Source organism: Panthera uncia, chromosome F1 (assembly GCF_023721935.1).
Source record: "Panthera uncia isolate 11264 chromosome F1, Puncia_PCG_1.0, whole genome shotgun sequence".
NCBI lineage: Eukaryota > Metazoa > Chordata > Mammalia > Carnivora > Felidae > Panthera > Panthera uncia.
The window spans coordinates 51,987,289-52,011,485 of NC_064813.1; the positions used below are offsets into that span (position 1 = coordinate 51,987,289).

Consider the following 24,197-nt stretch of genomic DNA (forward strand, 5'->3'; position numbering starts at 1 on the left):
TACAGTTACCTGTACTACATTTTATTTTTGGCAATAGTATTCTGACTTAGCTTTCCTTTTCCCTCATATTCATTTTGCCCCCAAATCGAATATATCTCCTTAAATCACAGTTCTTATCATCACGTTGACTCTTCCTTGATTACTAAATAATATTCAGATCCTTCTGCCTACTCAGACTTATCCCTCTCTACTTCCTTACACACGGTGCTATATTCACACTTTAGCTCAAGCTACACCCCTTAGCTGAAACGTCCATCTTCTGTCTACACATCTCAACATCTTGTTCATTGTTTGAGGTTCCAATCCAATGGCTTAGCTTTTTCCATCACCTTGACTGGAGTGAACTCTCAGTCTTAAGAATATGCTTGTGTTCATCCATCTCTTATGGACTGTGTTTAACCTTATTGCTACTTTCCTCCTTGATTAGATTATAAGTCCTTAAGGATAAAAATGGAATCTTAGCCAATTTTACACTCGCAGAGCACAGAGAATAATGTCTTGAGCATAGACACTACACAATACATTTTTATCGAATGAAGGAATATGGGAATTGACTTAAAAAAACAACAAATAAACAAAGATGCTAAAAGGAGACATTTTTGCTGTTATTTTAAAACTCTGACCCATTACAGAGTGGGCGAGCAACACTTTTGTACCCTGCCTTCCAACCTAGCACCCTTGTTCTGTCTTTTTTTTTTTAAGTTTATTTATTTTTGAGAGAGAGAGAGTCTGGACTTGTGCGAGCCAGGGAAGGACAAAGAGAGGGACGAGGGAGAATCCCAAGTAGGCTCCAAGCTGCCAGCAAGGAGCCCGCTGAGGGACTTGATCCCACCAACTGTGAGATCATGACCTGAGCTGAAATCAAGAGTTGGCTGCTCAAAAACTGGGCCACCCAGGCGCCCCACCTTGTTCTGTCTTTAAGGGGCCTATTTTTAACTACTCAACCAAAAGAAGAGGAGATACTCAGCTGGTTGATCATAGCACAGGACAACTAACTCATTGCCAGGATTTTCTAGTACACATGATTACCATGCCTTAAGGCAGAGGTTCGCAAAGTTTGGTCTCAAGATCTCTTTACACTTTTACAAATAATTAAAGACTCCAAATAGCTTTTGCTTATACAGGTTATATCTGTTGATAAATACTGGGCTGGAGTCGAAAACAACAACTTCTGAAATATGTATTTACTAATTAATTTAAAATAATAATAGGTAACATTTGAGAAGAATAATATTGTTTTATATTTTTGCAAGCCTCTCTAATGGCTGGCTTAATAAAGGGAACTAAATTCTCATACCTGCTTCTGCATTCAGTTTGTTGTGATATCACACATGCAACCTCTGAAAAAGTTCACTGTACACACAGGAGAGAATGAAATTGAAAAAGGCATATAAGGGGCGCCTGGGTGACTCAGTCGGCCAAGCGTCCGACTTCGGCTCAGGTCATGATCTCGCGGTTCGCGAGTTTGAGCCCCGTGTCGGGCTCTGTGCTGACAGCTTGGAGCCTGGAGCCTGCTTTTGTTTCTGTCTCTCTCTCTCTCTCTCTCTCTCTCTCTCTCTCTCTGTCCCTCCCTTGCTCATGCTGTCTCTCTCTGTCTCTCAAAAATAAATAAATGCAAAAAAAAAGACATATAATAGGTTAGTATTAGTATGAAGATCATTTTGATCTCACAGACCACCTGCAAAGGTGTTTCTGCAAAGGGTCAGACCCATAGAAGACCCATATCATTCTTTTTTTTTTTTAATTTTTAATGTTTATTTATTTTTGAGACAGAGAGAGACAGAGTGAGAGCAGGGGACGGGAAGAGAGAGGGAGACACAGCTTCCCAGGCAGGCTCCAAGCTCTGAGCAGTCAGCATAGTGCCTGATACGGGGTTTGAACTCACAAACTGTCAGATCATGACCTGAGCTGAAGTCGGATGCTTAACAGACTGAGCCACCCAGGCACCCCCACGTCATTCTTTAAGAGTGACTGTCTCAGGGCCTAGCACTCATACATACTACCCTTTCTTATTCTTTTTTCTTTTTAATTTTTTAATGTTAATTTTTGAGAGAGAGACACAGAGCATGAGCGGGGGAGGGGCAGAGAGACAGAGAAGGAGACAGAATCTGAAGCAGGCTCCAGTCTCCGAGCTATCAGCACAGAGCCCAAAGCGGGGCTCGAACCCATGGACCGAGAGATCATAACTGGAGCTGATGTCGGATGCTTAACCTACTGAGCCACCCAGGTGCCTCGTATTACCCTTTCTTCTAACTTTGGCAAACATGAGGTGTGCACTCAAAGGGCAGAGTGTATAAGGCCTCTTTTCTTTTCCAGTCGTCCAAAAAATGTTTGCAATTTGGTAGTTTATGATACTGACCTTGCTCATTAGACCTGACAAACAGTTTGGGTTGGAGGGTGTCCAGTGCTTCTCCAAATATCATAATGATCAAAGAAAGAGGTTAAGAGCATGGGCTCTGTAGCCATTTGGATGCTGCTAGAATCCCTTCTTAGCCACAGAGGCAAGAGATTCCAGAGGAAATCTCCCAGACCCCCTTGCACTTAGGTGTCAACAGATAGTGAGTTCCAGTTAGTGAAATGTTAACTTAAATTTTGCTATTCCTAGACCTGGGAATAAAAAATTCGCACACCCATTATTCCATGTTCTTTTCCTCTTTTGGTTGCAGGAATGGGTATAACCCCCAGGTGACCTTAGAAGCTACCTGTGGAAAGGCCAAAATACCTAGGGAAGAGAGGTAACCTGCAGATAGGTTCATATCCCAGTACTATTATATAAGAAAACTATAACCCCTATTGTATTTGAGACTTTGCAAATTTGGGGGTTCGTTTATAGCAGCAATTAATGCTACCTGAAATAATACAGCCACTTGGTAGCTATGTGATTTGGGGACAGTGTTTGTTGTTGTTTTTTGTTTTTGGGGGGTTTCTTTTGATAGGCATGGTTCAGGTATATCATTATTTGAACAAACCTGATTCTAATTATTTACCCTATATACATATATAGGGTAATATATATATTAATATATATATGTATATATATATAGTTGAAAAGACCCAAAACGTAATCTTTCTATAGCATATGGCATTAGTTTAGTATTATGTTCTATATTTCTTTTGTATGGGGGACAGTTTTTAACTTTTGTTAGAAGCACTTCTGTTTCCTCATATCTAAAATGGAGATAATAGGGGAGCCTGGGTGGCTCAGTTGGTTAAGCATCCAACCTTGGCTTAGGTCATAATCCTGCTGTTTGTGAGTTTGAGCCCTGCGTCGGACTCTGTGCTGACAGCTTGGAGCCTGGAGCCTGCTTCAGATTCTGTCTCCCTTTCTCTCTACCCCTTCCCTGCTCATGGTTTCTCTCTCTCTCAAAAAAATAAATGTTAAAAAAAATTTAAATGGAGATAATAATAGTCCTTACCTCATAGGGTTGTTGCGAGCTTTAAGCATGTTATAAATGTGTGGGTATATTATGAAGTACACAGAATTCAGTTTGGCAAATAGTGAACACAGACTGTTGTTTATTTTTTGTTGTATTTTGTCTCCTGTTCATTGTGTACATCTTTTAGCCAATAATCAGTGTCTAGGAGACACCTGAGTGGGCTGAATTCCTTGGGTGTACTTTACTTATCTTTCGAATGCTAACTTCTTAAGGTTACGATTCAGGGGGAAATTTTCTGAAAGGATTATGTTTCTACACTGAACTCTTGTGTATCATATGATTTAATGCATCATTTATTTGTAAAGATCTTAGAAAGTTAGTTTTTGTTATTGTTTCTTGGTTTTACCTGGCAAAGTCACCTTTCTTATTACCTTATAGTGCAGATACAGGTGTCTGTGCGGTATGTTGGAGGTAATCCTTAAATTTCTGGGGTCAATGGAAGTGTCCTAATTGAAGTCCAATTCTGTTGTATGTAGGGCAACAATCCATCATCACTATTTTCTGGACAGTTGATGGAGATCAACAAAATGACACGGTACTATCAAACAGTCTGAGTATATGTTAAAGTCTTCCTCCATATATGTCTCACTGGAGAATGCATAGAGGGGTGCCTGGGTGGCTCAGTCAGCTAAGCATCCGACTCTTGATTTCAGCTCAGGTCACGATCTAACAGTTTGTGGGTTTCAGCCCCACACCAGGCTGCATGCTGACAGCACAGAGCATGCTTGGGATTCTCTCTTCCTTTCTCTCTGTCCCTCTCCCACCCACCAATTCATGTGTGTGCACTCTCTCTGTCAGAATAAACACTAAAAATTAACAACAAAAAAAAGAATGTACAGCACGGGTATAGTGTGGATCCAGGTGGGTGATTTATAACTGCATAGAATAGTAAATGCCTTGGGAACACACTTAATGGTTGTCCAAAGATAAAATAAAAGACTAGAAATCAGGCATTTTTTGTCTGAAAGAAGGAGAACAATCTTTCCCATACTGGGAGTACTGAAATTCAGTTGTGAATAATTTAATCTAGCATTTCTCATTTATTTAAGGGCTATGAAAATATTGGAAGTCTATTATTCTTGTTAAGATACAAGATTCAGGTACCCCCAGGATTGATACTTTTTAAATTTTTTGATTGATTAGTTTTGTTCTTCAAGTGTTCTTCTTAATAATTATCTTCAGAACTTTTACACAGAAGTAAGAGACTCTTAAATTCAGAGAACAAACAGGGTTGTTGGAGGGGTGTTGGGTGGGAGAATGGGCTAATTGATGATGGGCATTAAGGAGGGCACTTGTTGGGATGTGCACTGGGTGTTGTATGTGAGTGATGAATCACTAAATTCTGCTCCTGAAACCATTGTTACACTATATGTTAACTGACTTGGATTTAAATAAAATTTAAAAAAGGAAGAAAATGTGTATAAAAATATGTACAATATATACAATGGTATATAACAATAACACTATACTAATTTCAACAATTATTACTGATATTGTGGATAACTTTTTGATGTTTTTTTTTAAAGAATAAATTATAGAAAAACAAGAAATTCATAGTTCATCTGCGTCAAGATCTAATGGTGTCCTGAAATTATGCCCAGAGAAAGGCCGGAGTTCTCAACCCTTGCTAGTTGTATGGGCCGATTTACCCTGAAGCTAATGAGCTTGAACTTCAGGGCCGTTTTCTGACAAGAGCCCCTTCTAGGAAAAGCATGGTTATATATTTTTATAAAATTAGCAAATGTATAATCTTTAACTACAATTTTTCATGGCCTCTGTCTCTTCTCCTTTAACTTGCCTTGTATTTTATGTATCCTTGTATTGACTAAAATAGGAGAGTGAATGGGGCGCCTGGGTGGCTCAGTCGGTTGAGCGTCCGACTTTGGCTCAGGTCACGATCTCGCGGTCCGTGAGTTCGAGCCCCGCGTCAGGCTCTAGGCTGATGGCTCAGAGCCTGGAGCCTGCTTCCGATTCTGTGTCTCGCTCTCTCTCTGCCCCTCCCCTGTTCATGCTCTGTCTCTCTCTGTCTCAAAAATAAATAAACGTTAAAAAAAATTTATAAAAAAAAATAAAAATAAAATAGGAGAGTGACCGTGTACATTTTTGAAATCTAAGTAAGGGGAAGTTGAGTTGGGGCGATATTTCGTTTGGGTTCAGTAGCTATGTTTATGATTTTTGTCAACTCTATAAAAAAGTCATTAGGCCTTGAATATGCCATTTTAACTTCAATTTGGAAAGATAAGAAATGTGAGAAATTACAGACTCCTAATTTGGATGCATATAAGGGGAAGCTTTAAAGAAAGAGAAAGATCAGACAGAAAAATTAATGGCATATGAAACAAACGCTGTAAAACTGACCAATAGAATCAACTGAAATATTGTGACATCAAGAGAATTATAACAAAATAAACTTTAGATTATAACAAAAGTAGTAAACTATTAAAAGAAGCTGATGGATCTTAGATTGAAGTATAAATTATTACAAATTATGAAGAGAGGTAACTCATAAATACATTGAAAAAAATTATACTTCGGCTGATGCATAGGTAAAATAGTTATAGCTCAAATTCAGTCATAAAATGATAGCCATGAAAAACTGGTATGATGTTGTCAATTCAACAAATATTTAACACATGTCATTGCAAATTACTTTAAAATAAGAAAACTCAGGGCACTTGGGTGGCTCAGTCAATTAAGTATCCAACTCTTGATTTCAGCTCAGGTCATGATCTCACAGATTCATGAGATCAAGCCCCCCGCATTGGGTCACTGTCAGTGGAGCGTGTTTGGGATTCTCTCTCTTCCTCTCTCTCTACCCCTCCCCTGCTCACATGCTGTCTCTCTTTTCTCAACATAAATAAATAATCTTTAAAAAGTAAAATAAATAAATAAAAAATAAATAAAATAAGATAAGAAAACTTAAAATGCCCTTAAATCTTAGAGAGATCCTTGGTAAATGTTTCTCTAAATTTGACAATAATCTAAGAACTTACATAATATTATAATAATAAACTTTAAAGCTTAAAACCACTTTTCTAAATTTCAATAATTAAAACGTATTTTGATTAGGAAAGAATGAATTATCTTTCTATGCTTCTCATTGATAAATGGCACAAAGTCATTGTCCCATGAAGAGGTGATCAAGGGTATAAGTTAAACATGTCAGGGGGAAAAAAGAGGGATGTGAGAAGTTATATAATCCAAACATGCTGTTTTTATGTTAGTGGCATTTGCTAGATTTTATTTTTTAAATTTGTAATTTTCATAATTTATTTTCCCCTTCTAAATAAATATTATTTTTATATTTTAATCATGTGTTCATCATTTTATTTTCTTTCCTTAAAGAGGACCCCCCAAATTATATAACTTTCAGGCACCCAAAAATTCATTATGGAATCTTGAACAAGTGACTAATTTCTGTGCCTCAGCTTCCTCATTTTTAAAATGTAGACAATAATAGAACCTATCTAGTAAGATTGTTATAAAGATTAATTGAAAAAAAAAAAAGGATTGAGTTAGTAATGCATAAAACATTGGGCATAGTACCTGGTTGATAGTAAGCACTCAATCAGTGATAATGATTGCTATTAAAATTAGTGTTAATTTCATAGCTACCAAAGAATAAGGGAGCAAAAGAACTGACATATCATCAATAATAATTTTGTATACTGTTAGCATTGCTAGGAAATATTCTCTTGATCCAGAACCAGTGCATGCATTCACGTGTGTTTTTGTGTTTGTTTTTGTTTATGGTGGATATGACACTTCTCAACAGGAAAGAGCTTTGGTCCATTTTCATGAAATGCATCCACGGACATAAAAAAAGGTGAGATTACATTTTCATTTGTTGTAGAATATATACTTAAATGTATTAGACATAATTCACATGAGCTTTAATTACTTATTTGCTTTGTATCTAGGGCAATTTCCCGACCTGTGTTTCTCAGAATCTCCACCGATTGAAAAGTAGACAAGGGCTCCTTACCTGGAAGGCGACTGTACACCATGCCTTCTTCTTCTCCACCACAGCATTCTAAGTCTTTGTTCACAATCTGTCCACCACAGCACTGCTGGCCATGGCCATCCCGAAGCCTCCCAGCACAGCAAATCTGGTTTCCTGAGGTGGAGTAAGGCATTCGGCCACAGCAGGAGTCGCCGATGCCAGTGGAAACCCGATTGTGCTGTTCATCTGGACAACATACTTCACCTGTCAATTTAGGACAATAACAATCATTGCATGAGTTAAAAGAAATATGCTTTGACTCACAAGGAAATTTTATCACAATCATCTTGCAGATGCCAACTGGTTGACAGAATTACTAGAAAGAATGCTGTCGTTTTGGAGTTACAAAATTTCAAAACAATTTAAAAATCTTCAATTAAAGACGTATAAACATGGGTCTGCTCACATACACACATGGTAACTTAGAGGCAATGCTATGTTACCTATTTCCTCTCTCACCCCTAGTAAATGAACACAGTAGGTCTGGCAACATTGTAAGTGGTATTACAAAAAAGTTTGCCTACAAATACTTTTCTATCTAATTAGTGTAATTTTTTTTGAAAGTGGAGTGGATTCAGAAATTAACATAAAATTGGTATTGCCTACATTATAATTTCTTTAACCAAATTTTATTTATTTAAGCAAACAAAATACTTCTGATGTGAAGCTCAGTTAAATGAGAGGAGGTAAAAATATTCTGTATCAAGTCAGCACATTAATACTTTTCTGGGCTATGACAGACACTGAATTTCACTAATGTAGCTGTACTTACATTCCCCCTTTACATGATATTCTGGGAAACTTGAAACAAGAATAAAATAACCTTTTGCCTGGTGCCTTGGGATCAGAGTTTAAATTTTATAAATATCAATAGGCAGCATTTTTTTCTTTTTTTTCCTTTTTTTTTCTTTTTTTGATATGAAGATGCTTCTAAAAGACAGGAAAACTCCAAAAGACAAAAAAAAAAATTAAATTTATTCTTTTAAGGATAGCTTAGAAAGGACTACCGACTTGGTGGATCTAAAATTCAAACTGTACTTCTCTCTATCTCATGACCCAACTCTCAGTCGACCTCCTCAGTTGACCTCCTTTATGAACCCTTGAACCTTCACTCTCTCCTTTCTCTTGCCTTACTCCTCTTCTTTTTCCTGCACCTTTAACAGACCCTCTTCCTTCTCTTCCACTTCCCCTTTTAAAACATATCTTTATCCCCGGACAATATCTCTTCATGTTATCCTGCGATCTGTGGTCTGTGAGTATATACACCAGCCTGGCAGGTCTTTTAGTTCTAAGCCTTGGATGGTCCAGATAAGATTTAAATAATCTAGTTAATGACTTACCAAGCCTTCTTAAAAGGAAGGCTCAAGTTCACTGAAGAATTTAGGATTGCCTTAGGAATTTATAGTCCTGGACTCCCTTATCAATTAGTTTATCTATGTGTGAAGTCAAGATATGCCAAAACTTTGTTAGTAAAAGCAAGACGATTTGCTTACCAAAATGATATTAAAAATGTGGGACAATATTTAAGTATGGATAGATATATAAAGAACAAAAAAAACCCAGATACTCTAGCAGGTATCCTTGAAGTCTTTCTTGTCCATATTCATTGGTCAAAAATCCATCCTACCAGATGAAATGGACAAATTACTAGAAACATATAACCTAAAAGACGAATTATGAAAAAATAGAAATTCTGAATAGATGTATAACTAGTAACAAGATTGAAGCAAAGTCCAAACCTCCCAACAGAGAACAATTCTGGATCGATGGCTTCACTGGTGAAATTTACCAAACATTTAAAGAATTAGTACTAATCCTTCTCAAGGCACCTGGGTAACTCAGTGGGTTGGGTTAACTGTCTGACTCTTGATTTAGGCTCAGGTCATGATCTCACGGTTTGTGGGATCAAGCCCTGAGTCGGGCTCCACACTGACAGCATAAAGCCTGCTTGGGATTCTCTCTTTCCCTCTCTCTCTGCCTCTCTCCTCACACATGCTCTCTCTCTCTCTCAAATAAATAAACGTTTAAAAAATTCTAATCTTTCTCAAACTCTTCTAAAAAACTGAAGAGGAATACTTTTTAACAAAATTTATGAGGCCAGGTTTACCCTGATATTAGACAGACACTTCAAGAAAAAAACAAAGTAAAAACTACAGACCAATATCCCTTATGAAAATTGATGTAAAACTTCTCAACAAAATGCTAGTGAACTGAATTCAAGAGCACATTTAAATGATTATACCACATTACCAAGTGGGATTTATTCCTGGGAAGCATGAAAAGATGATTCAACGTATGAAAGTCAATCAATATGATATACTATTTCAACAGAATGGAGAAAAAAAAAATACATGATTACCTCAAATGATGTAGACAAAGCATTTGACAAAATCCAACACCATTCTAGTATAAAAACATTCAACCAACTAGGAATAGAAGGAAACTACCTCAACATAACAAAGGATGTGTATGAAAAACCCACAACTAACATTATAATCAGCAGTGAAAGCTTTTCTTCTAAGATCGGGAAGAAGATGAGGCTGTCAGTTTTTGCTACTTCTATTCAACATAATATTGAAATAGATAGCCAGCCAGAGCAGTTAGGCAGGACAAAGAAATGAAGGACAGCCCAGGTGAAATGGCCTAAGAAAAATTATCTCTGTTCACAGACTATATAACCTCATATGTAAAAAAAAACCCTAGAGATTCCACCAAAATCCTGTTAAAACTAATAAAAGAATTCAGCAAAGTTGCAGAATACAAAACCAATATGTAAAAATTAGTCGTGTTTCTATACATTAAGAATCAACAATCTGAAAAGGAAATTTGTTTAAAAGCAATTCCATTTAACATAGCATATAAAAAAAACCCACTTAATAATAAGCTTAACCAAGGAAGTGGAAGACTTACACACTGAGAAGTACAAAAAACTGATGAAAGAAGTTAAAGAAGACATAAATAAATAAGACATCCCATGTTCATGAATCAAAAGACAATATTGTTAAGACATCAATACTACCCCAAATGATCTATAGAGTCAATGCAATCTGTATCTAAATCCCAACAATATTTTTTGCAGAAGTAGAAAATATATCCTAAAATTGCAATGGAATCTCAAGGGATCCTAAATAGCCAAAACAATCTTGAAAAAGAACAGAGTTGGAAGGTCTCATATTTCCTGATTTCAAAACTTACTACAAAGATACAATCAATACCACAAAGATACAGTTAACAATCAAACAGTGTGGTCCTGGTACAAAGATAGACAGATAGACCGATGGAAAAGAATAGACAGCCCAGAGATAAAACCTTACAAAATGACCAAATAATTTTCAACAAGGGTGCCAAGACCATTTAATGAGGAAAGGACCATCTTTCCAACAAACACTGCTGGGAAAAGTAAATATCCACGTGCAACAGAATGAAGTTGAACACTTACCTTATACATACACCATATACAAACATCAACTCAATGTGGTCAAAGGCCTAAATGTAAAAGCTAAAACTATAAAATTCTTAGAAGAAACATAGGTGGAAAGCTTCACGACATTGGATTTGCAATAACTCTTGAATGTGAGATCCAAAGTACAAGGCAACCAAAGAAAAGTAGATGAATTGCACTTCATAAAAACTTAAAAGTGTTATGCATCAAAAGACACTATCAACTGAGTCAAAAGGCAACCCATGGGAGAAGACACTTGTAAATCATATAAATAATAAGAGACTAATATCCAAAAAGTCTAAAGAACTGCCACTTAACAACAAAAACACAAACAACCCAATCAAAAAAAAATGTCTAAAGCACTCTTATAGACATTTCTCCAAAGAAGATATTCAGATGACCAGTAATCATATGGAAAGATGTTGAATATTATTAATTATTAGGTAAATGCATATCAAAATCACTATCAGATATTACTTCATACCCAGAAGAACAGCTATTATAAACAAACAAACAAACAAACAAAAACCCACAGAAAATAATATGTTAGTGAGGAATTTGAGAAATTAGAACCCTTGCACATAATAAACTTGCACATTGCTGTTGGGAATATAAAGATATTTTTTTAAATGTTTATTTATTTTTGAGAGAGAGAGGAAGACAGAATGCCAGCATGGGAGGGGCTGGGAGAGAGGGAGACACAGAATCTGAAGCAGGCCCCAGGCTCCAAGCTGTCAGCACAGAGCCTGATGCGGGCTCAAACTGACAAACCATGAGATCATGACCTGAGCTGAATGAAGTCAGACACTTAACCGACTGAGCCGACTAGGTGTCGTATTGTTGGAAATATAATATGGTGTAGCTTCTGTGAAAAACATTCCAGCAATTCCTCAAAAAAGGACACACAGAATTTCCATATGATCCAGGAATACCACTTGTGGGTAGAAAGCTAAAAAAAATAATAATAATGGAAAGCAGAGGCTCAAACAGATATTTGTACACCAATGTTCATAGCAGTATTATTCACAATAGCCATAAAGTGGGAACAACCCAAATATTCATCAACAGGTGAACGGATAAAGAAAATGTGGTGGATACATACTATGGAATGTTACTCAGACTGAAAAGGAATATGATTCTGACATATGCTACAACACAGATGAACCTTGGAAACATTACAGTAAGTGAAAGAACCAATCACAAAATGGCAAATATTATATGATTCTACTTATATGAAATACCTAGAGAAGTCAAATTCATAGAGATGGAAAACAGAATGGTGGTTGTGAGGGGCTGGAGGTAAAGGACAATGGGGAGTGAATGTTCAGTGGGTACAGAGTTTCAGTTTAGGAAGATAAAAATGTTCTGGAAACAGTACTGGTCCTGACTGCACAACTACGTAAATGTATTCAGCGCTATTAAACTGTGCACCTAAAACTTGTTAAAATGATAAATTTTGTTATGTCTCCTGTAATGCCCCCGATTTCGAATCTGAGAGACCACCAAGGAGCCAATACCGATGCAAATGCACGAGGGTTTATTTGCAAGCTCGAGCTTGGCCCCAAGTATACCCGACACAGCGGAGCAGGGACTTGGACCCCTAGGTTAAGAGGCGTAGCAGTTTTATAGGGGCCAGTGGCCAATGAGATTGTAACACACACAGAAAGTTGCATAGTCATGTCAGTCCACACGCAGGTGGCCAATTGAATTACAATTTACCCTATAGTAATTGTTTGAACTAGCCTATCACTCTGGTCAGAATTGGCGCACAAGTTTGGCGGGCAAAAGGCGGGGTTTACATTCTTTGGTGGTTAGGGGTTCCGCATTCTATATGAGCCGGTTTCCAGTAAGGGTGTGCTCAGCGGCTTGACTAGGGTGGGGGAGTGTCTTAAGCAATAAGTAGGTCATGTGGGGGTTATACATGACATGGTGGGTATAGCACAAAATGGAATTAGTCTTGCTCTGCTTGTCCAGGGGTAGGGGATTTTTGTTCAATTCCTTGGGTCCCACACTCCTTTACCACAATAAAAAAGTCCAGTTCCATAAACAGGGGAAACATAATTCCATGCCTGGCTTCAACAGACCATTTAGCTACCACCAGGAATACTCTGGCCTCAAGAGAAATCAAGACTTCATAATTTCTCAGAAAACAGAAGATAGGTTAGTAGACTGTGCCTTCTCTAAATCATAAGAGCTTGGTGAGCATTTGGAAGATACTTTGGCTCAGAAAAAAAAAAAAAAGGAAAAAATAGATCAGATTAAGAGCTTTTCAGATTAAGCAATTAGATAAAGCAAAAAAACAAGGACACATCTATGTCTAGTCTACAAAAAGACAACTGTCATTATTATAAGAAAAAGGGCCATTGGAAGAACATTTGCTCTACTTTAGCTAGAAAGAGAGAACCAAAAAAGGAAAAAGACAAAACACCGATAAAACAACCCCTGTCTGTGAGAGTAGCTGCTCTGGTCAATTCATAACTGCCTTTAACACAAAAAACAGAACTTTTCATGCAGTTATAGAAATAGAAGTTTTCATATGTAATTAATATTGGGGCTACATGATCTACCATAAATTCTACTATATTTCTTTTTTTAAATAATTTTTTAAAATATTTACTTATTCTTGAGAAGGAGAGAGTGTGCAGGGGAGGAGCAAGGAGAGAGAGGGAAATGCAGAATCTGAATCAGGCACCAGGCTCTGAGCTCTCAGCACAGAGCCCAATGTGGGGCTCGAACCCAGAGACCACAAGATCATGACCTGAGCCTAAGTAAAATGCTTAGCTGACTGAGCCACCCAGTGGCTCAGCCTCCCCATCTATATTTCTATCATTCCTTCCTAGGAATAAGAGATAGAAATTTCAAATGCCTTTCGGACTCTGTCTTTGTCTTTGTCTTCTCTGTAATCAACACACTTTTTTGTTACTTAGTAATTCTACTCTGGTGCATCTGATGGGAGGAGATCTACCTTGTAAATGGGTTGCCAGTATTAAATGTGGACCCAGAAACCTCTTTATGGAACTCCCAGAAGAATCCCCAGCCTGTAATTTGATGATGGCACAGATTGATTATCTAATACCTGATGCCTTCATGATCTACATTTCATATCTTGAATCTGTCTTCAAGAGCCTGTGGGTCAAGGAGTATTTAGATATGGGATTCATAGAGGAGGCTAAACCCTTAAAGGTCTTTATAAATCTGGCTATGTCCTTCTTGAAACTGGCTAAAAATCCACTAAAAAAAATTGCTGTTGAAGAAAATCAGGTCCATTGTATCCACATACCTTCAGAAAAGACTTGTTATTCCCCATAGTAACTCTTATAATATCCTATTTGTTCCATCAAAAAGATAAATGACTGTATACCATTTTGTCCAAGATTTTAGGGTCATTAACAAGATTGTGCCTCCTCACTTCCTGTGGTTCCCAACCTAATACTATCCTCTCTTTAATCCCTGAGACAGTTGCTTAATTTAGAGTAATAGAAGTATTCTCAACAGTTTTTCATTTACTCTTGCACTCAGACTTTTAATTCACTTGGGATAGCTATGCCCCAAGAGTTTATAGAAATGCCACTTTAATTCTCACAATTATTTAACCTTAACCTTAGTGTGGTAAGCAGAATATGACCTCCCAAAGATGTCCATGTACTAATCTCTGGAACCTGTGACTGTGCTATGTTGTATGGCAGAAGGGGACTAAAGTAGCAGATGGAATTAAGTTTGATAATGCTATGTTAGAAAGGTTTGAATGGCCACTGTAAGCCTGGAAGATGGAAGGAGGCCACTAGGCAAGGAATGTGGGCAGCCTCTGGAAGGTGGAAAAGGTAAGAAGAAGGATTCTCTCTCCTAGAGGGGAAGGCAGCCTGGCTGACATTGATTTTCACCCAGTGAGACCCATTTGGAGCTTCTGACCTTGAGAAATGTCAGATATATAAAACTGTGTTGGTTTAAGCCACTAAGTTTCTAGTAATTTGTTACAGTTGCCCCAAGAAGCTAACAAACTGAAGATACTGGATTTCCTCGTTAAAACTCCACTCTCACACAATGTGTGGTTCACCTTCTGTTATGTTCCCCAGAAAGCTTGACAAATTGATTCTCTGTGTTTGTTGACAGTAGTAGCACACAAAGGACACAGTTTCCAAGCATCCGTTTTTTCAGAACAAAGCATAGTTTCTAGGGTCTAGAGTTTAGACTGTGATGTCATGAAAATGGGAAGTTTCTTTCTCTTTAAAGGTTGGAAGCTATTTGTGACTTCCCCAGTCAATTGCTAAAACTCAGCTTAGATAAAGGATTGCTTGGTCCCTTAGAATCAACAAGAATCAATGAGGATCTTTGGTCTCATAGGATCTCAATGTCCATTGGACATTTGATTCCTAGCTTTTATGAACTGGCTACCCTTTAATAGGATGTGATGAAAGTGGACACACTTGAGTCTTTGCTCTAGAGTAATTCCTAAGAGACTATCTTCTGTCGCCTAAAGGATTCCTGTTAACCCCATTTAGTCTTATGCTCCCCAATTGCTATCAACTTTTCCTTCTATTTGCACATGAAAGCTTTGGGGGTTCTAATTCAGGAGCTCAGTGGAAATCAGAGATATTGGGCTCCCAGTAATATTACTTAGTTTAAGTAACTTAATGAAGGTCTAACAACTAATAAGTGAAACAGATGAGATGTGAAACCAGGCAGTTTGACTCCAAAGCCCATCATTCTTATCTACTAATTACTCAGCATCAAACCAGCAAAACCCTATACAGAATTTTGTTCTTTCATTAAAATATGATCATAGACAATATTCCCTGAAATAAGGAGTATAGTCTCTGGGACATTTTTGCTTGCTTTCTTTTAATACGGATTTTCAATGTAATTTTAATGGAGATGAATTTCCTTTCTTTCTGTTCTACCAATATACCAGAAAAATATATTAAGTTACATGTATGCAGTCATCACATTATTATATAACACAATATCTCTAATGATTCAATCTAACTTAAAACAATTTTTAATGTTTATTTATTTTTGAAAGAGAGAGAGAGACACAGGTGAGCTGGGGAGGGGCAGAGAGAAAAGGAGACACAGAATCCAAAGCAGGCTCCAGGCTCTGAGCTGTCAGCACAGGGTCCAATGTGGGGCTCAAGCTCATGAGCCATGAGATCATGACTTGAGCTGAAGTCCAACACAACCGACTGAGCCACCCAGGCACTCCAATCTAATTTCAATCATGCAAATTTCAATCTTGACTAATGGGGTGACTTGGTCTTGTTTCTACGTCTTACTTTTCTTATTTATAAAATGGAAATTGAATTCTAAGGCATACTACTTAAACATTTTTTTATTTAAAAAAATCATACATTGAAAATTGACCTTTTTGGGGACACATAGCTCTATGAATTTTAACACAGAAATACAATTAGGATACAAATGAACTTCAACTCCCCCCAAAACTCTGTACTATTCTTTCACAGTCACACTCTCCTCCCACCCATCAGCCTTGGCAACCACTGATTTGCTCCCCTTCGCTAGAGATTGTCTTTTCATTTGGGTAGGCCATACGAATGTACTCTTACAATAAGTAACTTTTTGAAATTGGCTTTTTTCACTCATCATAGTATCTTTTTATTACTAGTTATAGATCATAGATCATATCTATTTATTACTAGTTTGTTCCTTTTAATTGCTGGGCAGTCTTCCTTTGTGTGGCTATACCACTGTTTGTTCATTTACCCACTGAGGGACATTTGAGTGGTTTCTGGTTTTTGGCAATCATGCGTAGAGCTGCTATAAACATTTGTGAGCAGGTCTTTGTGTAAACATAAGTTTTCATTTCTCTAGGGAAAATACAGAGTGGGCCAAGGCATAATCAGTTTTCTCTCAAAATATGAATTCCTAGAATGCAAGGGGCAGTTGGTTTAGTTGATAGTCTTTGAAAGGATCCTATAACATGGTATTTATAAGCAGAAGAAAATTCTAAATTTTTAATGATGAATCTACTAGAGGCCAATGAAGGAGGAATGAGCCTACTGTGACTAGTAAAGTTACTGTACTTGTTATATTCCTTTGGGTAAAAGGACTTTCAAATTTGGTCTTGAATGTGGTTGCCCCTATTTCTTAAATCTCCTTAGCCAGAGAGCAGTCTCTTCTTGACAAACTTTCTTTAACATAATGTGTCACATGGGCCAGGGGCAGCACCAGTTAATTAAATATCACTTAGGACAACAGTGGGCTTAGAAAAAACATATTGTCCACATCTATCTATCTATCTATCTTGGGGAAAACTAACATTTTTTAAAGCCAGTTTGAGGATAACAAATATTAATTGGTTTAAATATTTTAGCTACATTTCCTCGAATCCCTCAGAATCTTACTCAGTTACTGACAGAAGAAAAAGGTTTTATAAAAAGAGATGTGGATTATATCAATGAGAAGCAAAACCGATTTTTTTTCCCCTCAAAAAAGGTCTATTAGACATAAGATACAAGGATCAGTCACCTTCTCATTAACCTCTCAAAATGAATCTATTTCACGACAGGCTTAAAAATGTTTTCTCTCTAAAAGCTACCAGTCTTAACAGTTAATTGTTATTCTTATCAAAGAATGACCCACATTAACATTTAGCTTGAGGTCATTAGCATATTTATAAAAAAACACAGGAGTGGAATAAGCATTCTTTCCTCTGCCACGCTTTGTTACAGGGTGCTGTGAAGGCAAGTTGTGAGGAAAAAAAATGAAGTAAATATTATTAACCAATATTTCAGACTTATCTGTAAATATCAAAATGCCTGTACCCATCTCAGCCTTGAAGTGACAGAGTACTGATTGAATTTTAATTGCATTTAGATACAAGATGGCTTGGGGTCACTATGCTTTCTTTCTTGATGTAAACAGTGTTAAAGTAGTTAACAAAGACCATTGGCTGAGCATAGAGGTTACAATATAATCTCTTCATTTGGGTACATTGAGATGAATGATTTCGGCAAAACACTCTCTTTGATTATTCCATGAGATTGGATTTTTTTTTCCCTTGATACCATGGTAGGCATTCTAATACTGTGAAAAATGAACTAGTTAAAAGGAGTCCAAATTGGGCCATGCTCAACAGTTTGGAAGATATTAAAATGTTTGAGGTTTGAGTGAGCATGTGGCATATGTGCATGTCACATACAGATCATTAAGGTTTTAAAAACTCTGTGTCAAGGGGAGTGTAGGTAGCTCAGTCAGTTGCACGTCCAACTTTGGTCCAGATCATGATCTCACAGTTCGTGGGTTCTAGCCCTGTGTGGGGCTGTGCTGACAGTTAGGAGCCTGGAGCCCGGGTCAGGTTCTGTGTCTCCCTCTCTCGCTGTCCCTCCCCCGCTCATGCTCTGTGTCTCTCTCAAAAATAAATAAACATTAAAAAAAATTTAAAAACTCTTGTTTCAAAAGTTACTTACCGAAAAGTTGTGAATAATGTCAATAAATGGCTTAGTTCATTTTTTAGGGAGAAAAGAGTTAAATTTTATTTTATTTTTTTAAAAAGATCATTTTCTTAGTTTGAAATCTGACACGTTGTTAGGATTGAAAAGGTGACAGGCAAATCTCCTAAGAGTTAATAGCTGTGATGGGTGCAACCAATTATTTTTCATCAAGTCAAAGGGACAGAGAATATTTTCTCAGAGTGTAAACAGTTAATTACAAATCATAACATCAAAGATTTTAATGTGACTTAGAAATAAAAACACCATTATCTAACTCTCTGCTAGAATTAGAGGAAAGCCTGTGTGATCCATTGGTCTGAGCAACAGGAAGAAAACAACAGAACATGCCCATCTCATCTATTTAATTATATTTTTCAGGGCAACTTTTTGCCTGGGAGGGAAGACAGGAAATGTAGTTGACAACTCCCCAAGTGCAAACTATTTTGAGAGAGTAACACATTTGGTAGAGTTTGATTAGTTGCTAATGCTATGATTTCCAGTATAAAGAAGTTAACCGTTTTCTACAAAATCCTTATTTTCGTCACCATTGTGTTTTCTTACTTGGAAGATCTAGTTGATTAAGAGTTATTCAATTATGCAAGTATTTTTGCAAGAGAATAAGATATAACGGTATGGTTGTAAAGACAGATTTTTCTATTGATATTAAGGAAAAATTAAGAAGAGTAGAGATTCTCTGCTTTGAATAAACTTGCATGGTATTTAATTACCTCACCTTTCCTTTTTGCTCCAGTGTTTTGCCAAAGAGATGCTGGATAAGACAATTTCTCCTTTTACTTATGCTGGGTAAATGTATTTATGCCAAACACAAGGTAAAATACCTGAATTAAGTAGATGTTTGGCATAAATTTCATGTCAAACTAGGTATCTCAAAGCATTCAGCTTTTCCTGGGCATCTGAACACTTAACTTTCTTCTCTTTGCCTCATATCCATTTTCTGTGCTTCTAAAGACGTAGGCATTAAACTTAGGTGGTAGGAAAAAAAATCTGTATTGTCAATGGCTTTTCCAGGATAAACACTAACTGCCAGTGACGATAGTGAAGATATTTAGAAGTCTGGAATAGTCGTTTTAAAAACTATGTTAATACATATTAACATATGTTTGTTATGTAATAGTAACTATTTTGCCTCTTTTTCCCCCATATTCATTTGTTTTGTTTCTTTGATTCCACATATGAGTGAAATGAGATGGTATTTGTCTTTCTCTGACTGACTTATTTCAGTTAGCATAATACTCTCTAGCTCCATCCACGTTGTTGCAAATGGCAAGATCTCATTCATTTTTATGGCTGAGTAATATTCTATTGTATATACCACATCTTCTTTATCTATTCATCAGTCCATGGGCATTTGGGCTCTTTGCATAATTTGGCTATTGTTAATACTGCTGTAAACATTGGCGTGCACAAACTCTTAATTATAGAGCGTAAACTGAGGGTTGCTGGAGAGGAGGTGGGTGGGGGGGTGGATTAAATAGGTGATGGGTATTAAGGAGGGCACTTTTTGTGTTGAGCACTGGGTGTTTTATGTAAACTAACATTGTACTGTATGTTAACTAACGGGTATTTAAGTAAAAACCTGGAAAAAAAAAAGTAATAAATAACAGATTTCCACCCTCCCTCCCCCACCCACCCAAAAAGAGTAAGTAGAGTAGAGCATGGATTTTGGAAAGACACACTGAAACGTGTCCACCCCCAGCTATGTGAATCTGGCTATGTTATTGACCCTTTCGGAACTCGTTTCCTTATTTGTAAACTTTAGAGAAAATGCCAGTCTCCTAGTTGTGAAAAGTATATAAGGTATCATAAGTAAAACCTTTAAATACAGAACCTACCAGAGACTTTGTGTTTTATAAATACCAATGGTTATTGTCTTTATTCTCAATTGCATTCACTGGACATTGTGTAGTTGAAAGTTGGACAATGGTTTATTCAGTCAGCTGATAGAAATAAAAAAAAATAGGGTGGGGAGGGAAAGATCCCTGTTTGCTATTCTTTGTTGCAACCCTCTTTTTGCCCTACCTAGCCTGATAGTGGACTAGTCTCAGAATTTGGGTTTCTGATACATCCGGGAAAAATACATAGTCCAGAATAGAAATGGAAGACATGAAGAATGGCTTCATGCAGTGGAACACTTAGAAAGTCATAGAATTTATGGTGAAAATTTTTAGCCACATGATTGAAATAAAGTCACAAAATAAAGAGAGTTATCCAGGTCTGGATATATTTCCTTATGTAGTAGATACTGTAAGTCCCTTGTATTCCCTCTCTTTTTTGTACCTAGTCTTGCTTAAATTTCAACAAAGCTGAGGGAAGAAATTATATTTAAAGCAGGCCATTGGCTATGTGTTAGTCATTGAATTTTTGTTGTTTAGGTGCTTGAAGTAGTTGGCTGGCATGAGTCATGTGTTGGCTTTTTCAGCTTCCCAGATTACCGATGTAGGGGCCAAGGGCAGCCTCCCCAAAATGAGCCACACTGGAGCGAAGATTATTTTGAGTTGAAGGCAACTGAGACTTTGCAGGCTGAAGAGAAACTTTTGTCCCTCTCTTAACTACATAGAATAATCTAAATTGGGGGTCTTTCCCAGAATAAGGGTTATTAGCAGAGATAAATTTCATCTGAATGACCCATCTATACAGCAGGGCAAACATCTAATTACCAAACATCTACTCTTCTTTCTACTGCCCTGTGAAGTGCATTCCTTTCCTCTGATGTCTCAGAGCCCTACACCCTTACCCTTAGTTCAGAATGACGTGTATACTTCATTTTGCCTGGCTGCCGTTGGAATTTCCACGTCTGTGCAGATTCCTCGTACATATGGCATTAAATTGGATTTTCTCCTGTTAATCTGCCTCGTGTCAATGTGATTTTAACGCAGCTAGAGGGACCTTGAAGAGGAGAGGAAGTCTTGCTCCCTGATGCTGAGCACACCCGGAAATGATTCTCACCTGGTAGAATTCTGATATAATACCCAGAGCAGCAGTGATGATTGGGTTGAGCCTCTCGTATTCGGCCACCACAGCAAACCCCAGTTGAATTCAAAACGAATGGGATATACTTCTCTTCACAACAGTGGTGCCCAGGCTGGGGGTCATGGAGGACTCCATTACAACAAACCTGAAGTCGGGAATTGGGATTAAAGAAATATGAGCGCAATACAAAGTACTATACCCCATCCTATCTCACGTGATACAATTATGTTCTAATAGGCCTTGACCTGAGACCAAATGTAGTACAGTATTGATAAAAATTCAGAAGTTTGAAAAATGCATTTCTCCAGCATCATTTCAATTCTATAAATGCTATCTGATACCATGTAACTTTTTAAGACTTTAAACATGCTTTGTGCTCTATTATATTATCACACTCTATACATATGAATTATCCTTTGAATGTCAGTGCTCCCAATGTAAAGAAGATTTAGAATTGTAAATGAACAATTACCTTCATATATATGTTTTTATTTTAATGACTGTTTAATTTGAAAACACATTTATGGAAACCTGTCTCTCACTGATCTTTCTTTTCCTTTTAATAAGTAGTATTATCCTTATAATTTAGATGTTCACTTATTTATGAACCCAATCTTCAGACAAGGAAGTCTCAATAGTCTAACATTTATATATATGTATATGTGTATATATATATGTGTGTGTGTGTGTATACATATGTGTGTATATGTATATATATATATACACACACATATATATATATATATAGGCCACCACATTAAAAAAATTATATGGAAATTAATTTTGAAAAGCCCTTTCAATAATGTGTGTTTTTTTTCCAGGAGCTGTAGAAGAAATTATGTGCTTGAACAATCAAATAATTATTTGCATGCTCACTTGAGGTCTGAGAGACTGACACTCCGTATATATAACAAATCAAATGCTAAATAATTGCTGAAATGTAGCCTCAGAACCTACACTTGGCATAAGTCACATTAATTAGATAGAAGCTTCCTGTGGCAGACAACGGCAACCACTATTTAAGAGGTGTTTCTCTTTTTCCATTTTGCACATTGCTATTTCTAGCTTGCACCCACATATGATTCAAGCTAACTATGAGGCAGTAGACTGTGGACTCTGTAAGTCTTCATAAGGGCCACTAGCTTGGGACTTCATTCATTTTTCAAAAATCATCAAAGATCAAAGAAACAGGGCCCTTAAAAATCAAAGTCTACCCTGTGGTTTGTCAGGTAGCGATACTAAACCAACTGTAATGAATTTCTTTTTCTGTATTTAGTTATTAGCAATGAGGATTCAAAATTAGTCTAATGCCAAAGATACACCGGGTGATTTTTCTCTTTGATGTCATACCCTGTATGAAAGGTGAATTTTGAAATCATGCCCCATCTTTAAGACTTAAGCAAAATTTTTTTATGTGTTTCTTTGAGATTTAAGGATGCTGGTCATTTTTGCTTTCAGGGTAAAACAACACATGCCTTCCTCTTATTTTTTGACAGGGACCTAAAATCTTGTCCTTTGTTATACGGTCTCAAAGTATTTGTTAAAGTCCAATTCACATAGAGTGTGTTTCTAGATACTTAAGCTCATCCAGCCTTTTCTTTTAGCAGGCTTGTCTAGTACTTACATTTTCTTGTGAAACTTTCACTGAAATGTTTATTTAAATTTTTTTAAATGTTTTTATTTATTTTTGAGACAGAGAGAGACAGAGCATGAACAGGGGAGGGGCAGAGAGAGGGGGAGACATAGAATCGGAAGCAGGCTCCAGGCTCTGAGCTGTCAGCACAGAGCCCAATGCAGGGCTTGAACTCACAGACCGTGAAATCATGACCTGAGCTGAAGTCGGACGCTCAACCAACTGAGCCACCCAGGCGCCCCATCATGAAATGTTTATTAAGTGATGATGGCCCCTTAGAATTGGCTCTTTCAATTCCATTGCCATTCTCAAGCTCCTTTAGACACATGAAATTTATGCCCTTTTTCTAACCCCCTTAGGTTTAGATCATTGGTGGTTCCCCAAAATGAAATTTTAAGCAATCGTTTCTCTTGGGAGGCCTCCATATAAAGAGAATATTTCTTAATCTATTAATTCAGTCTTCAAGTTAGCTGCCTCAGGAAACCTATATGGAAATTTTATTAAGTTGAGCTGATAAATGTGTACCTAATATTTGAAGAGACTTTTGCCTATCTTATGGTTTCCCAGAGCAAGTCTGTAATCTAGTGATTCTCAAAATATGGTTCCTGGAACAGATCCTGGCTGTTTAGTATGGCTACCAGAGGCATCAGCTGGGAACATGTTAGAAATGCAAATTTTCATGCCCCGCCCAAGATTTCCTGAATCAGAACTTCTGGGGCTGGGACCTGCTATCTGTGTTTTAACAAGCCCTCCAGGGTCTGATGTTCACCAGGGTTTGAATACATGGTAAAGTTTGTATGCGTATTTAAGTCCTCCTGGTATTTGAAGTGATTTAGCCAAAAAAATTCTTAGTCTCCTTTCTATCTCTCTCCAACCTCTCACTCAAGAAATACATATTCATAGTGAACTCTAAGCAGAAATTTACAAACAATTGCTTTCTCTTGAGATTTTAATTGACTTCCTTTACTCTTTTACTGTCAATATCTGTGTGTGTCCTTAATCCTTAAAATAATAAGCCTTTGCTTAATGCATCAAAGATTTCTTTCTTTCTCCTAGAGAACATTTTTAATAGGCAAATTTATTCCAGCATTTTTCCCTTCAGAAATACTAAATTTTATTTTATTTTATGAATGTATGTTCATCAGATAGTGTACATTTAATGGCCTAAAGTAATGTAAAACCAAGTCATAATGACAATTCTGTAGCCTAAGTGTCAAAAAAAAAAGTGTAGTTAGTAACTGTT

The 24,197-nt window shown here is 37.0% G+C and overlaps 1 protein-coding gene across 1 annotated transcript in view; it reads right to left on the minus strand.

The window, feature by feature from the left end:
• Positions 1-24,197, minus strand: part of USH2A (usherin) — a 733,950-nt gene that overhangs the window by 170,479 nt on the left and 539,274 nt on the right. The window contains exons 48-49 of the mRNA XM_049634559.1: positions 21,298-21,466; positions 7,423-7,644 (exon numbers count right to left, since the gene is read on the minus strand). Coding sequence (XP_049490516.1) covers positions 7,423-7,644; positions 21,298-21,466 — 391 coding nt within the window. The remainder of the gene's footprint in view (positions 1-7,422; positions 7,645-21,297; positions 21,467-24,197) is intronic.